This window comes from Nuphar pumila, chromosome 9 (assembly GCF_984573655.1).
Source record: "Nuphar pumila chromosome 9, dmNupPumi1.hap1.1, whole genome shotgun sequence".
NCBI lineage: Eukaryota > Viridiplantae > Streptophyta > Magnoliopsida > Nymphaeales > Nymphaeaceae > Nuphar > Nuphar pumila.
In genome coordinates this window covers 41,457,009-41,471,749 of record NC_143257.1, presented here as the reverse complement: position 1 = coordinate 41,471,749, position 14,741 = coordinate 41,457,009, and the positions used below count along the sequence as shown (strand labels likewise).

The 14,741-nt window shown below is 35.3% G+C and overlaps 1 protein-coding gene across 1 annotated transcript in view; it reads right to left on the bottom strand.

Annotated features, from left to right (window-relative positions):
- Positions 1 to 13,882, bottom strand: part of LOC149828571 (Transmembrane proteins 14C) — a 51,755-nt gene extending 37,873 nt beyond the window's left edge. Inside the window, exons 1-3 of the mRNA XM_090016890.1 lie at positions 13,789 to 13,882; positions 13,599 to 13,692; positions 12,754 to 12,914 (exon numbers count right to left, since the gene is read on the bottom strand). Coding sequence (XP_089873016.1) covers positions 12,754 to 12,914; positions 13,599 to 13,686 — 249 coding nt within the window. The 5' untranslated portion in view covers positions 13,687 to 13,692; positions 13,789 to 13,882. The remainder of the gene's footprint in view (positions 1 to 12,753; positions 12,915 to 13,598; positions 13,693 to 13,788) is intronic.
- Positions 13,883 to 14,741: the final 859 nt, after the last annotated feature.

Here is a 14,741-nt window from a genome sequence, read left to right as displayed (position 1 = left end):
TACAGAATCCTGCTGTACATTTCCAATAAACATTATACAGTGAAAAGTGAAAACATTGTTAATTTTGAAAGTGAAACAAGGAAAGTAACATGCTCATGCTTCAAGTCATACACAAATGAACATGCCTGACCATATCGAGTCAAATCTAAATCAAACATGATTGCTCATGGATTCAGTGAACTACAAGTCAAGATAAGGTGTTAAAGTTCATGTTTGCCCGTTCTTTCAATCAAATTTATGCAAGAATATCATGACATCCTACATGACACCCTACTGCAAAGCCCTCATTTTATTTTCTTCATAGAAATTGAAGCCTGTGAAGATTGATGTTCAAATATTGTCATGCAACAAGAAAAGCAAAATACGCTAAAAAAATGAAACGGTAGAAAAGCCTTAACTTTTCAACTAAGTCAGGAAAATGCAGAAACTAAGGCTCTATTTCAAAGTCTAGTGCCGGAGGATGTGAAAGAAAATCTTGTGAGTTGCCAATGCAGGAAATAAAGTAGGAAAAGGAATTGGGACAGATTTGCCAAATCCTTCAATTACTAGTTTGAGAAATCCAAATGTAATTCCTTTGCTGATTTCTTCTGTATTTTTTCAACCACCATCCCTATCTACACTCACCTACTACAACTTTAATAGTTATTATTCTCCCCAAGCTATCCCAAGGACAGCCTTATGCAACCATCCTTTTCTCTTTGTTTGGCTTAAAACCTAACTTTGAATGGTTGAAGGATGTAGGAAGCACAATGCATTTTTTAGAAAGAACAAGATGTAACCTTCATTTACTTCTCAGTTTGCCTCCCATGCGACCCACTCGATTTTTAGGAAATTCTTCTCTTGAAATAGGCCACCACTACCACTTCGGGTAGGTAGGTGACCAATGATAAAGAATGCTGGAATAGATCAAGTAAAAAAAGATGTATATGTAAGAAAATAGAGCTTCAAACGGAACTCCAAAAGCAAGCTCACAAAAAGATCTCTTAATGAACACAATAGTTCACTCAATATACTCACAAAAAATACTCAAAAGAGTATATACACCAAAAGAAAAATATCTCATTCAAGTGGGGAAAATCCGCACCAAAAAAGCATACAAATACATGGGGTATTGCCCCATATTTATACAAGTTAGAGAGGAGCTTAGAGAGAGTCGTTGGACTCTCCAACGACTCTTTCTTTTGACTATGCTTTTTGACCAAGTCAAAAAGCATAACTCTAGAAATGTCTAACATGCTTTTGCTTTTTGACTTGGTCAAAAAGCATAAGCTTAAAACAGTCCTAAAAGAAAAAAGGATAAAACTAACCTATTGTAACTAGATATCCTATTGTAACTAAACTAAAAAATAGAAGATTACATATGATGAGGTATTTACATATGAGATTGTCTATGAGATTACAACTTTTAACACTCTCCCTCAAACTTACGGTTGAACAACCGAAAGTTTGTCTAACAGAAAATGAAACCGAAGAGCAGCAAGAGGTTTGGTAAAGAAGTCTGCGAGTTGATATTCTGAGGACACATGGAAGCTCAATGGTGCCTTGTAGAAATTCTTCACGTACGTAGTGGCAGTCCATTTCGATATGCTTGGTTCATTCGTGAAATGTCCAATTGCTGGCAATGTAAATGGAACCTTTATTGTCACAGAACAGCCGTGATGCTTTTGTGCTCCCAACACCCATATCTTGAAGGAGTACTACTTTCATGGTGATTGTAGTCATGGCTCTATACTCGGCTTCAGTTGACGAAAGAGAAACTTTTTGCTACTTCTTACATCTCCAAGAAATCAATGATTCTCCTAAAAACACACAAAGCCTAGTAGTTGAGTGTCGATCATTTGGATCATCTTCCCAATCTGCATCAATATAAGCATTTAGTTCTAATGAGTAAGAAACAGACAAAAACAATCCTCTAAAAGTTGAAGTTTTAATATAGCTAATAATGTATAACACAGCTCCCATATGAACAGAAGTGGGAGCATGCTAGTTTGTGATGGAGACGTAAGACAATGCCCCCAACAAGTTGTCTATAAGGTGTTGGGTTCTCAAGGGGTTTTCCATCGTCAATTTTCATTTTGATGTTCACAACTTCAGGAGTATCAACATGTTTGTCACCTGTGATTCCTGACCTGTCAATAATATCAAGAGCAAATTTAAATTGAGTTACTAAGTAACCTCTAGGAGAATAAGTTACTTCAATACCAAGGAAAAAATTTTAAAAACCTAAATAACTCATTTCAAAGTTGGTTTTGAGAAATTTTTTGATATTGTTAACTCCATGTTTATCACTTCTTGTGATGATCATGTCGACCACATAGAGAAGAAGAATGATTATCCCTGCATTAGATTTCTTAGTAAACAAAGTTGTGTCAGTAAGACAAAATTGAAAGCCAAAATCAAGCATAACCTTACTGAATTTATCATACCAAGCCTTAGGGGCTTGCTTAAGACCATATAAGGCTTTATGTAATCGAAGAGTTTTTCCTTGTGGAACTTCTATGCGAGGGGGTAGTTCCATATAAACTTGTTCGGTTAGTCTTTCATTGAGAAATGTATTCTTGACATCCATTTGAAAGATATGCAATTTCTTTATGGAGGCAAGGGATATTAGAGTTATTACGGTGGTCATTCTAGCAACTGGTGCAAAGGTTTTTTCGTAGTCTATTTCATATTCTTGAGAATAGCCTTTGGCGACTAGTCGAGCTTTAAAGCGTTTAAGAGTGTCATCACTCTTTGTTTTAACTTTGTATACCCATCGACATCCTATAGGCTTTTTCTCAGGTAAAATATTTTGAATAGTCCACGTGTTTTCCTTGTCCAAGGCATTTAACTCAGTTGTCATAGCTTCGACCCATTCTAAATGTTCTTTTGTTGTATTATAGTTTGAAGGTTCTATATAGCAGTGTATTAGGACAATATATGCTTTGATGTTTTGGTGAAAAAGATTTGTAGGATACAAATTTTTTGGGCACTCTTGACACCCTAGATGATTTTCTGATTTCTATTTGATCTTGTGCTTTAATATATTTTTCTAAAGTATAAGGTTGCTCTAGATTTCCTCCCTAAAGTATTGAATGCAATCAGGATGAGATGTTTTAACGTTGATTATACTATTTTGATCTTCTTGATCAACTTGTTCTTCATTAATTTTTGGAACTAAGTCCAACAAGGAGTATTCATCAACCTCTCTAGGGTTTTTAGTTTCAAAGAAACTTTCGTTTTCTAAAAAAGATACATTTCGTTACACATATAACTTCATATTTCTGAGATCAAGGCATCTATAGCCTTTCCGATTGCTTGTATAACCAAGGAATAGCCTGAGGGGAAAGCTTGTCATTTTTGTTGGAAAAAACAAAACATTTACAACCAAATACTTTTAATCGTTAATAATCTGGGATTTGATTGAAAAGTTTTTCAACAGGTGATACATTTTTCAACAAAGATGATGGCATTCTATTAATGAGATATATTGCGGTTAGCGTAGCTTTGGCCCAAAAATTTTTAGGAACTTGATGAATAATTAACAGAGTTCTTGTTGTTTCTATAATGTGTCTATGTGTTCGTTCTGCTAAACCATTTTTTTGTGGAGTATATGGACATGACTTTTGATATAAAATACCATGTAGATTTAAATAATCGTTAAATTCTTTTGACAAAAACTCTCCCCCTGAATCAGTGCGAAAGATAGAGATATCATTCTTGAATTGATTTTTAACTAACTTATGAAATATTTGAAAGTGAAAAAATACTTCGAATTTATTTTTGAGAAAGTAAATCCAAGTATGCCTTGTAAAATCATCAACAAAAATGACATAATTCAAAAAAAAACCTTTAGACATAATTGATGCACAACCCCATACATCTGAATGCACTAACTCAAAAGGCTGAGATGAAACAAAATTTCTTCCTTGAAAAGGTAATCTCTTCATTTTTCCCAAAATACATTTTTCACACTTAAATGTTTCAGATTTAAAAATAATTTTCATATTTGGAAACAGATAAAGCTTGGATATGCTAGGATAACCAAGTCTCCTATGCCATATATTCAAGTTCATTTTCTGAAGATTACAACAAAATGTATTCTTGAAAATTTCCAAAAAATTCATGTAGTATAAGCCTCCTTCTCTATGGCATTCCCGAATCAGCTTCCCTAACTAGTGATCATGCACTCGACAACCACGAGAGGAGAAGGAAACGTTATATCCATGGTAAGATAGTTGAGAAACAGACAAGGGATTGAGATTTAATTTGAGAATATATCTAATTTGTGGAATATGAAATCCTTTTAAGTTTTGAAAAACTTTTTCAAAATTCTCTATTTCTTTGATTTCTATTGATGTTCCATCGGCAGTAAAAACATTGGATCCTTTTGAGTTATGACATTCGGATAATATTTCAACATTTGGAGTCATGTGAAAAGAAGCGCCTGAGTCAAGAAGCCATAGAGTTTTACCTGGATCGGAGGTGCTCACGGAAGAGACTACGGCTCCTGTAGATGAATATGCTCCCTTGAGTAGAGGTCCAAGTGTTTCCACCAATTGAGCGAGAGATATACTTCCAATGAAGGTTTCATTAGATTCTTGTGGTGGTCCGACGAAGGTAACTTTTTTTCTCATAAGGCCTTTTTAGTTTTGAACAGTGAGTTTTCACATGTCCAAGTTCACGACAATAGTAGCAAATGATTTTTTTTTATCAAAATCATCATTTTCTCTTCCATAGTTGGGAGGTTTTGTAAGTCCTGACAAAGTTTTCAGGTTTTGAGACAGCTAAAACTGAGTCGTCATCACGTTTAGCAATTCTACTTTTTAGTTTATTCTCTTCCATACTCAATTCCCCTATTGTATCTTCAATTGAAGGTATTGTTCCACGATAGAGAAGAATAGACTTAGTGGATTCAAATTTCGATCTTAATCCACTAATAAAATGAAAAAAATACTTTGTATTGATTTGGTTTTGACGGAGTTCAATATCTTGTGGACAATGTCACTTTGGTTCAAGAAGAGCTAATTCTTCCCACAACTCCGACAAGCCATTATAATACTCCCTAATGCTTTTGTCTCCTTGAACCATGTTTCTTACTTTAATTTGAAAATTGCACACATGTGCAATATCCTTAAGGGAATACATTCTCTTAAGATAGTCCCAGGATTCATTTGCATGCTCAAATTTTGCTAAACTTGAGCATTTCTTTATGAGATAAGCCAAGACATGATCTTGTCATGTCCCATACGCCATTCTTTTCACTTTTTCTCGTAAGTGGATATGGCTTTAACTCTTTCTACTTCCATGAGAGGTATTTCTTTTTCCCCCTCATTCTTTATAAGAATTAGAGTAGGTTCCTCATTGATTCCATCCACTAATCCCCACAAACCCTTCCCCCATATAAGATGCTTCATAATAGAAGACCCATGTGGCATAGTTGGAATCATTTAGTTTGATGGGCTTAATGGTGACATTATCATTGTCATCCATTTTACAAGTTTTGGGAAAAGAGGTAAGGGAAGAAAGAGAAGAGAAAAAAAGGATACTCTACCACAAATGGTGAGTATAAATATTTCTTCAAGCTTTTTACGCCTTCACACGATCACCACTTCAAGGGAAATCACTTTCTTGCAAGAAAACTGTGGCACGTTTCCCAATGCACAGATAGAACTTGCTTGAACCTTGCTCTGATACCACGTAAGAAAATAGAGCTTCAAATGGAACTCCAAAAACAAGCTCACAAAAAGATCGATTATTGAACACAATAGTTCACTCAATATACTCACAAAAAATACTCAAAAGAGTATATACACCAAAAGAAAAATATCTCATTCAAGTGGGGAAAATGCGCACCAAAAAAGCATACAAATACATGGGGTATTGCCCCATATTTATACAAGTTAGAGAAGAGCTTAGAGAGTAGAGTCATTGGAGGGTCCAACGACTCTTTTCTTTTGACTATGCTTTTTGACCAAGTCAAAAAGCATAAGTCTAGAAATTTCTAACATGCTTTTGCTTTTTTACTTGGTCAAAAAGCATAAGCTTAAAACAGTCCTAAAAGAAAATTCATAAAACTAACCTATTGTAACTAGATATCCTATTGTAACTAAACTAAAAAATAGAAGATTACATGTGATGGGGTATTTACATATGAGATTGTCTATGAGATTACAACTTTTAACAGTATAGAAGGGGATCTCCTTTTAGGAGGTTCCTTCTTCTACAATAAGAGAATTCAAAGGATGGAAATCAAACTTTATTTGAATTATTTTATTCTCCGCAACAAAATCAAAATAGTGTGCAGGCTGATGCTTGCTATAGACCCTATGTGAATCATTTTACAATGGGTGTTAACACACCAACTAATGACACTTTCAACCATGGAGCAAGCCGAAACAAGTCTGTGTGATTAACACTATTGCAACCAGCAAAAGTTCCCTCATGGGATCTTGTATTGGCCATGTTGACTTTGCTTGTTGAATGCATAGGAATTCGTTTCAAGAAAGAAGTAATGGAGGTTGACATATTATTGAAATGGTCAACACCACTAATAAAATTTTTCCATCATGATGCAATTGAACATTTGCAGAAATTTGTGATGAACTTCAATCAGACGTTGGTATCTAATCCTATTACAAAAATGCCCAAATGATTCCAGAGTCCTGATAAATGGCCCACCCTTTTTCATGTTAGAAGAGCAAACAGCCCCAGAAATTGCAATATGAGTCCATATGAATGCATGTAAGCTTTGTTGCGTGAATGCCATAAACTAATTACTGTGTTTCACCACTACATCTGCTGGCTTCCTCCAAGGTGACACCGAAGATCTACCACTTTTCATGTGCTTCTCACCTTCTCTATTCTATGCTTTTTGGAAGTTTCTTTCACCCATGGGCACACGGCTTGGCAGGCATTAACCAGCTTAACTGATGATATTCTTCCGTCCAAATGCAGCTTTCAGGTTGGTAATAATGGTTGGAGTCCCATCCTTGGTTCTCCTTCGGCTGTGAGGAAATTACAAAGCCCAGGAAAGAAACAATTATGTATAATACTTTAGATACAACCCATCCATCATCTTTGGTTGTGAGCCTTCTGTTAAAATACGTAGTTCTATGTAAATATATTATATATATTAATATATGTGTGTTTGTGCGGGCGTTAATATATGTATATTATGTCTTATATGTCTTTTATTTTCAGTTTCTTGTGTATCTTTTTTTGTATTTTTCTCTTTTATTTTATTTTATTTTTATTTTTATGTGTAATAGGTTGTGCCCATTAGGGGCACTTTGGGTATGTTTTTTGTAGTCATTGGGCTCTAGCCCAACGGCTAGTTGAGCTCCCTCTCTCCCTCACTCTATTGTATATATATGTGGGGTTTTGCCCATATTAAACAATGCTTCTCTTAAGCATTTTAATAATAAAATATTTATTTTTTATGTGTTTTCCTGCCCTATGGGATGCCCAAAATAACCTTGGTCAAAAAGAAATAAAAATAAAATAAAATATAGCCCCTAATGGACTATTCTAATTACATATTCTAAAAGGACCAAAATACCCTTATGGGTTATGACTAATTACAAAAGTATACATATATAAATTTTGATATATATACATAGATGTATATATATAAATACATTTTAATCATACATTTTAGCACCTTCCCTCAAACTTACGGTGAGATCACCAAAAGTTTGTTAAGGAGAAAAAGAAACCAAGGTACAAGAAGAGCTTTGGTAAAAAATCTGCAAGCTGGTATTTCATGGTGACGTAAAGCAATTCAATAATTCCTTTGAGATACTCATCATGTACATAGTGGCAGTCCATCTCAATATGCTTTATTCTTTCATGGAAGGTATGATTAGTTGCAATGTAAATAACACTTTTGTTGTCAAAACACGTCTTCAAAGATTTGAAAATGGAAACTCCCAAGTCTTTGAGAAAAGTCCTTAACCATACCAGTTTATTGTAGTTATAGTCATTGCTCGATATTTTGTCTCAGTTGAAAACAAGAAAACCTTCTGTTATTTCTTGCACATTCAAGAAGTTAAGGAATCTAATAAGAAAACACAAAAACCAGTAGTTGAGATTTTATCATTTGGGTTACCACCCCAATCAGAAACAGTATAAGCAGCTAAATCTAAGGATAAAGAAGAGAATAAGAAAATCTCTTTCAAGATTGTATTTTTAATATATCGAACAATCCTCATAACTGCAGCCATGTGCACTGTGTTAAAAGCATGCTGAAATTGGCTTGTTGTATGTACCGCATGAGCGATATCAGGTCGGGTGATAGAGACGTAGGTGAGAGATCGAATCAATTGGCGATATGGAATAGGATCTTCGAGCAATACACCATCTTGAATTATTAATTTGGCATTTATGACTTCTGGGGTCTCCACCTTTTCATCAGAAACTCCTGACCTAGCACATATGTCAGCAGTCAATTTCATCTGAGAGAAAATATATCCTCTGGATGAGTAGGCAACCTCAATTCCTAAAAAAATATCTCAAAAACTTCAAGTCAGACATATCAAATTTTTTCTTTAAGACAAATTTAATTTCAATAACTCCTTTGTTATTTCCTGTGATGCTCATGTCATCAACATATAGAACAAGAATCACAATTTTTGTACCTATTTTTTTTTACAAAGAGAGTAGTGTCAGTATAACAAGAGATAAATCATAAATTAATCAAAACATTACTAAATTTATCATACAAAGCCTTAGGGGCTTATTTAAGACCATACAAGGGGCCATTTTTGGATAGAGGCAATAGCAATTACGGTTCGAACACTAGTCATTCTTGCAATGGGGGCAAAGGTTTCCTCATAATTTATTTTATATTCTTGGGCATATCCATTGGCAACCAATCTTGGTTTTATACTTTTCTACTGATCCATCACTTTTGGTTTTGACTTTAAACACACATTTACATCCTATAGGTTTCTTGCCTAGAAGAAGATCAACTATTTCTCACATGTTGGCTTTCCTTGGAGCATTAAGTTCTATTTTCATTGCTTTATTCTAATGAGGATATTGTTTGGCTTCATTATAATGAGATGGTTCATAATAAGAGTAAAGAATTATTAAATGTAATATCGTGTGTTTTCATGGGTTTTAAATTCTAAAATTGTGAAATTTTGGCTAAGTACTTTATTAAATACGACAAATTTCATCAAAAATATTCTTTAAAATAGGTAACGTCAACCAGGTTTGGGCGTGGCCCAGGGCCCACTAACAAGACCAAAATGAGACGATTAACACATTCTCTTTGGGTTGGTGTTGGTGTTGGCTTCGGGTATTGATACGACTAACACATTCTCTTTGGGTTTCTTAGGCTCCGACATAGTCTTTATCCTAGTTTCCTCCCTACATACTTTGGCCAATACTTCATGAAGAGGTGGAGGTTCATCCTTCTCACGATGAGTAATGGCGACCCTTATATTTTTGAATTTGAGTCTTAGTCCTTGCATGAATTGAAAAAATTGTTCTTCCAAGATTTGCTTATTCCTTTAACGAGCATTGTTAGGGGTATCCCAAATAGGCTCAAACTTAGCCATTTGGTCCCAAAATCTCTTTAAGGCACCATAATATTTTTGCACACTCTTGTCACCTTGTGTGCATTTATGGATTTTGTTACGAAATTCTCATTTATGAACGGTATCCTTTTGGGTGTAGGTTTGTTTGATAAAGGTTCAAGCTTCATCTGCTCTATCAAACTCTAAAATGTTCTCACATGGTTCCTCGCACATGCTAACCATGAAAAGAGATAGAACTTTAGCATGGCGTACTTTCCATAAAAAGATATAGAACTTTATGCATTTTCCCTATCTTTTCCTTTAAGAGTCTCCTCTTTGGTCTCACCATCATCTCCCACAACAACTTTAGTAAGAATGGGTTGAGGTTTTGGAGTAGAACCATCAACCAAGTGCCAAAGCTACTTTTGCACTAGGATTCTTTTTACCGTGGTGGCCCACATGTTGTAGTCGGTCCCATCAAATTCGATGGGAACAACGGTGACAACTTCTTTGTCGGCGATGGAGATAAAGAAAAGGATAGAGAGAAAAAAAAGAAAAAATTAGGGAAAAGAAACCAAATAAGTAGAAGTTGAAGAAGGTTGATGGTACGCTTCCCGAAGCAACAAACTGATGCTCTTCTGATCTTCATGGTCCACCATGAAATCTTCAATACAAAAAACAACAAAGCAACAAGGTGTTGGTACCATGTAATGAAATACAAAACGACAATAGAATGTCTCTTATGGGCTGTTACAAACACACTAAAGTGTGTACACACAAGGACCACTTATGGGTCATGTATAAGAGCACAAACACAACGCCTCAAAGGGCTAGAAACAAGTATAAAAAATATAAATATATTTGAACCTGAAATGCTTGAGACAAGCATACTTTTACAAGAGTGAGAGATCTCCTTTTATAGAGGTAGATGGGCTCAAAGAGTTGTTGGGAGCACCCCAACGGCGAACAAAAAAAGTTGTTGGGGGAGCTCCCAACAACTCTATTACAAAGGACTAAAAAGCCCTTGGCAATAGGCCAATATTACAAACTGAAAATACAAAAATAAAGACAGTGAGAGCTCTATTCCAAATGACTAAAAAGCCCTTGGCAATAAGCCAATAGAACTGATCATAAATGATTGCTCCAAATGAAGGTCGACGCCATTGGAAATAAAATTAAATGGAAATCACCCTATGCACTTCCTTATAACCAGTGAGAGCTGTAATGGTTGGTCGATGATAGCCTTCCTAGATGGGTTTTACATGAGAGGACTACTGATTGGCTTCGATGTGAAAATCTCACCATCTTTCAGAGCCAGCAGTTGGCAAGGAAATGCAATTCTTGCCATAGTCTTACAAGTAGTTTTGAATAAGTGGCAGAGTTGCCAAGTCAATCAAAATCCAACTCCTGTATTTGATATTCCTTTGCCAATACCAAGGTTTTAAAACCCAGTGACTCGGGACTCGACTCGTTCTTTATTGACTCGTGACTCGGCGGGTCAACTCGGTGACTCGGACCGGGTTTTGTTAACTTTTGATTTTAAAAGAAAGACAATATATAAATTGTTATTTAAACATATAAAAGTTTGTAGAATGACTTAATTACTAGTTTAATTGATTAATAAGTAAAATAACATCAAGTAAAACTGGTCTTAATTCAAATCTCACATTTACTAAAGAAACTACACAAGCAGGAACAAGTCTTTCAAATCTTCTTACAAATAATCTTTAGCCGTTGGTGGCAATATCTGCAAATTGAAGACTTATTCCCAGATAAATGAAAAGCCAAAATGAATATTTATTTATGACAATTAAGAATCATAATCACATTACTTAGCAAAAAACTTGTCAATAAAATATGCATAGTGGATTGTTTGTATTATAACTTTATAAGTGGTACCATCGTGAGATCGACGACTTAGAGAAGAAAACTATGACAGGAAACATAGAGTGAGGAAACTTAGATAGTTTTGGCATTTGTTACAGATGATTTGAAAATCAGAGATAGTGACAAAAGATGAATGCTTCCAAAACGTCACTTGCATTATGACTGAATTTGTCAGCAACTTACTATTAAAGATCAATCAGAAGCCAATTTGTTGAGGACTACCTCATTTTTGAGAAATCATTTTTTGGTGTGGAATCACATATAAAACACATTTTCACTGCAATCAGGTGTTCTATCTTTTATGGTGAATGTAACCGAACATGACCTTTTTTTTACATGCTTTATTAGAACAAAGGTATTGCACTCTAATCATTGTGTAGCAACATGGCAGTTGGAAAAAATTGCCCGTAGATTGTTACTAATTTTGTGATTTTATATTAAGTTGGTAAGCCTATTGTTATTATGCTATTTGTTCTTTGAAAAATGAACACTTACAGGTTGTTAAATGTTATCAATGTACAGTAAGGTAGCTGACATTTACTAAAGAAACTACACAAGCAGGAACAAGTCTTTCAAATTTTCTTAAAGACGAAAGTGCCCAGAACTCGCCCGAGTCAGGCCGAGTCTTTGCAAACCGAGTTTGCCTTGCCGGGTTGACTCGCTAGAGGACCGAGCCGAGTCACCGAGTTGACTCGACGAGTTTTAAAACTTTGGCCAATACCACCCAAACACAGCCTAAAAGCTACGTCATATGGAAACAGCTGAAGATATGGGGATATGGCCATTTTTATGAAGTTTGCAATGTAACTAATATACAAGGGGATATGAAATTGGAGTCAAAATGGAGCAAAAGTCTAAAAGTAATTGACAAAAGAATATTCACCTATATTTGCGGGCTTGTGTCTGTTTTATATCTCGTTCTTGTTTCACCAATTTAAAGATAATATCAGGTACCAAAGGCAAAAAAATTCAACGAGTATAATTGCATCCATCATTCATCACATCCAAATATTAAATTCATGCCAATTCTACTATCAGATAATAGTATTTTCAAGTAACATGGTCAAAAAAAATGTTCTTCTAGTATATCAGTTCACATTTGTCATACATATAGCATATTGCCACATTCATCAATAAACATATTCACATAATATGCTCATCTGATAATGTTTTCATTAACTTCAGGATCACTTGATGGCTTATTTAGTACCAACTGTCGATATATCAATCATGTCTCGGTGTTCCTCATTGCAAGTTATGTTTGCATGGACTTATGCCCTTTATAACATGGCTCAGGACTTTAAGTTTAACTACATAGCGCAAACAGGTAGCAAAACCATGAAAATGATAGGCATCTATGCACCTGGTTAACAGCCTTAGCCTTTCTGCAAAACTCTTTAATAGGAAAATCAGGGTGAGCAGAAAATCGATGATTTTGCGTTCTGGCCTTAGTTGATGACAGAACAAGAGAGGGGCCCATTCCACCAGGTTGAACAGAGAAAGTCTTCTTGTTTGCCAACATCCCTAATAAAAATAACAGTAACAATAAACAAAAAGGCATAAAAAAATGGTAGCAGTCATAATGTAGATCATGAGAATCTCTTTGCGCCTCGCGCAGCAATCTTGTGTCTCAAAACAAAACAAAAATTCATAATGATAAGCATGACCAAAATACGTAGAAATAAGTAGAGCATAATCGGTTCATAATCATACAATAAGACAATAGGAAGAAAAGGCAGCCAAAAATCTCCCAAAAATTTTATCAAAACCAAGCTCTATGTGCTGATCATGAACAAAGCTCCAGTTGGTTTCCGAATCCGAACAAAAACAATTGTTCTATCAATTGCATGAGAAAAACACTTCCTCAGCACTTGTCTTTGTGCTTCAATGACCGACCAAAAAGCAAAGGAGAACTGCCATACTGATAACCCAATGTCAAATTAGAGAATAAGACAAAAAAAAGAGTAAGAAAAAATTGGGCATTTCAGCTAAAAAACAGAACACCCAAAAGGAAAGAGATAGATGAAGGAACGATGATCAAATCGTTCGTTACAAAACCAACACATCCCTAACCTACCCCACTGCCCGTGCTTGCATAAAGAACCCCAATTACACAACACCATCAAAATCCCAATTACGTGATCAGAACACGATTAAAACACCACCATGTCAGATCTACAAGAAATGAAATACAAGAACGATTTTTACCGGAATACTTGCAGGAATTGAGGGTGTGAAGGCTGCTCTTATCCATGTTCAACTGAGCCTTCGCCGTGACGTTCCCAAAAGACGCCATCACCACCTTCAGAAACACAAAACAAAAAAACAATAATACATATATTTAGCAGAAGCACCAGAGAAGGAGAAAATAAAAAGAGAATCGAAAGATCAAGCATACATAGCCAAAATTCAAAAGAAATGATAGAACACAATTTCGAAAGACAATAGCTCTCTCTCTCACAAATGAACGAGTCAACCGACGGGGCTCGCCTTTTATATACGGGACGGCCATTCTTTGGTCTCTCTGACGGCAATCAATGGATCAGGGTCAGGTATGTAAACGGATCGGTTTCAGTTCCGATTTAGGTATTACTGAATCTAACTTAAATCAGATTTTGTCTAATATCCGCTAAGAGGAAGAGCATAATATCCACACCCCATAGTTTTTTTTTGTTTTGGATTTGGAAAAAAAAAAACTATGATCATATTTTATGTGTAATCAGTTTGGGATATCCTTGAGATTTAGATATGATTGGGATGCCGATTCGAAAGCAAAACTGCGTACGGAATCTTAATTCTATTAATAAGGGTCTACTTGCTTTACCAAATCCAGCAAATTCGGATTCAGGATTCAGTGAGACATCGACCCAAACTAGACCTGTCACATCCCTACAATTTACCCAAACCATATCTCTCTCTCTCTCTCTCTCTCTCTCTATATATATATATATATATATATATAATTCAAAATCTATGTAAATTTTTTAGGCTCCAGATATCATTTTTTTCATCCAAAACACATGATTCGATTTCCACATCTACGGGGTTGGAATCCAAAAAAAACACCAGAAAACCCGAAAAACCTATTTAGCTTGTTTGCATCATACACGCCCTATATATACATATAAATATTTGTATTAACCAGTAACAGTGGATGGGTTTCTCGTTGAATGACACTTGTTCTTCGATTTTTAATGATTGGGTATTGTGAGATCTTGCCCAAGATCCATTGAAACTGGATATAGATCTGAACCAGATCGAATAAGGTCTGAAACTGGGTCCAGGCACTATTTATCGCTTTTTTAAGAGTAGAATCGGCTTTGTGACTGATACGGAGCATTTTAAGACCAG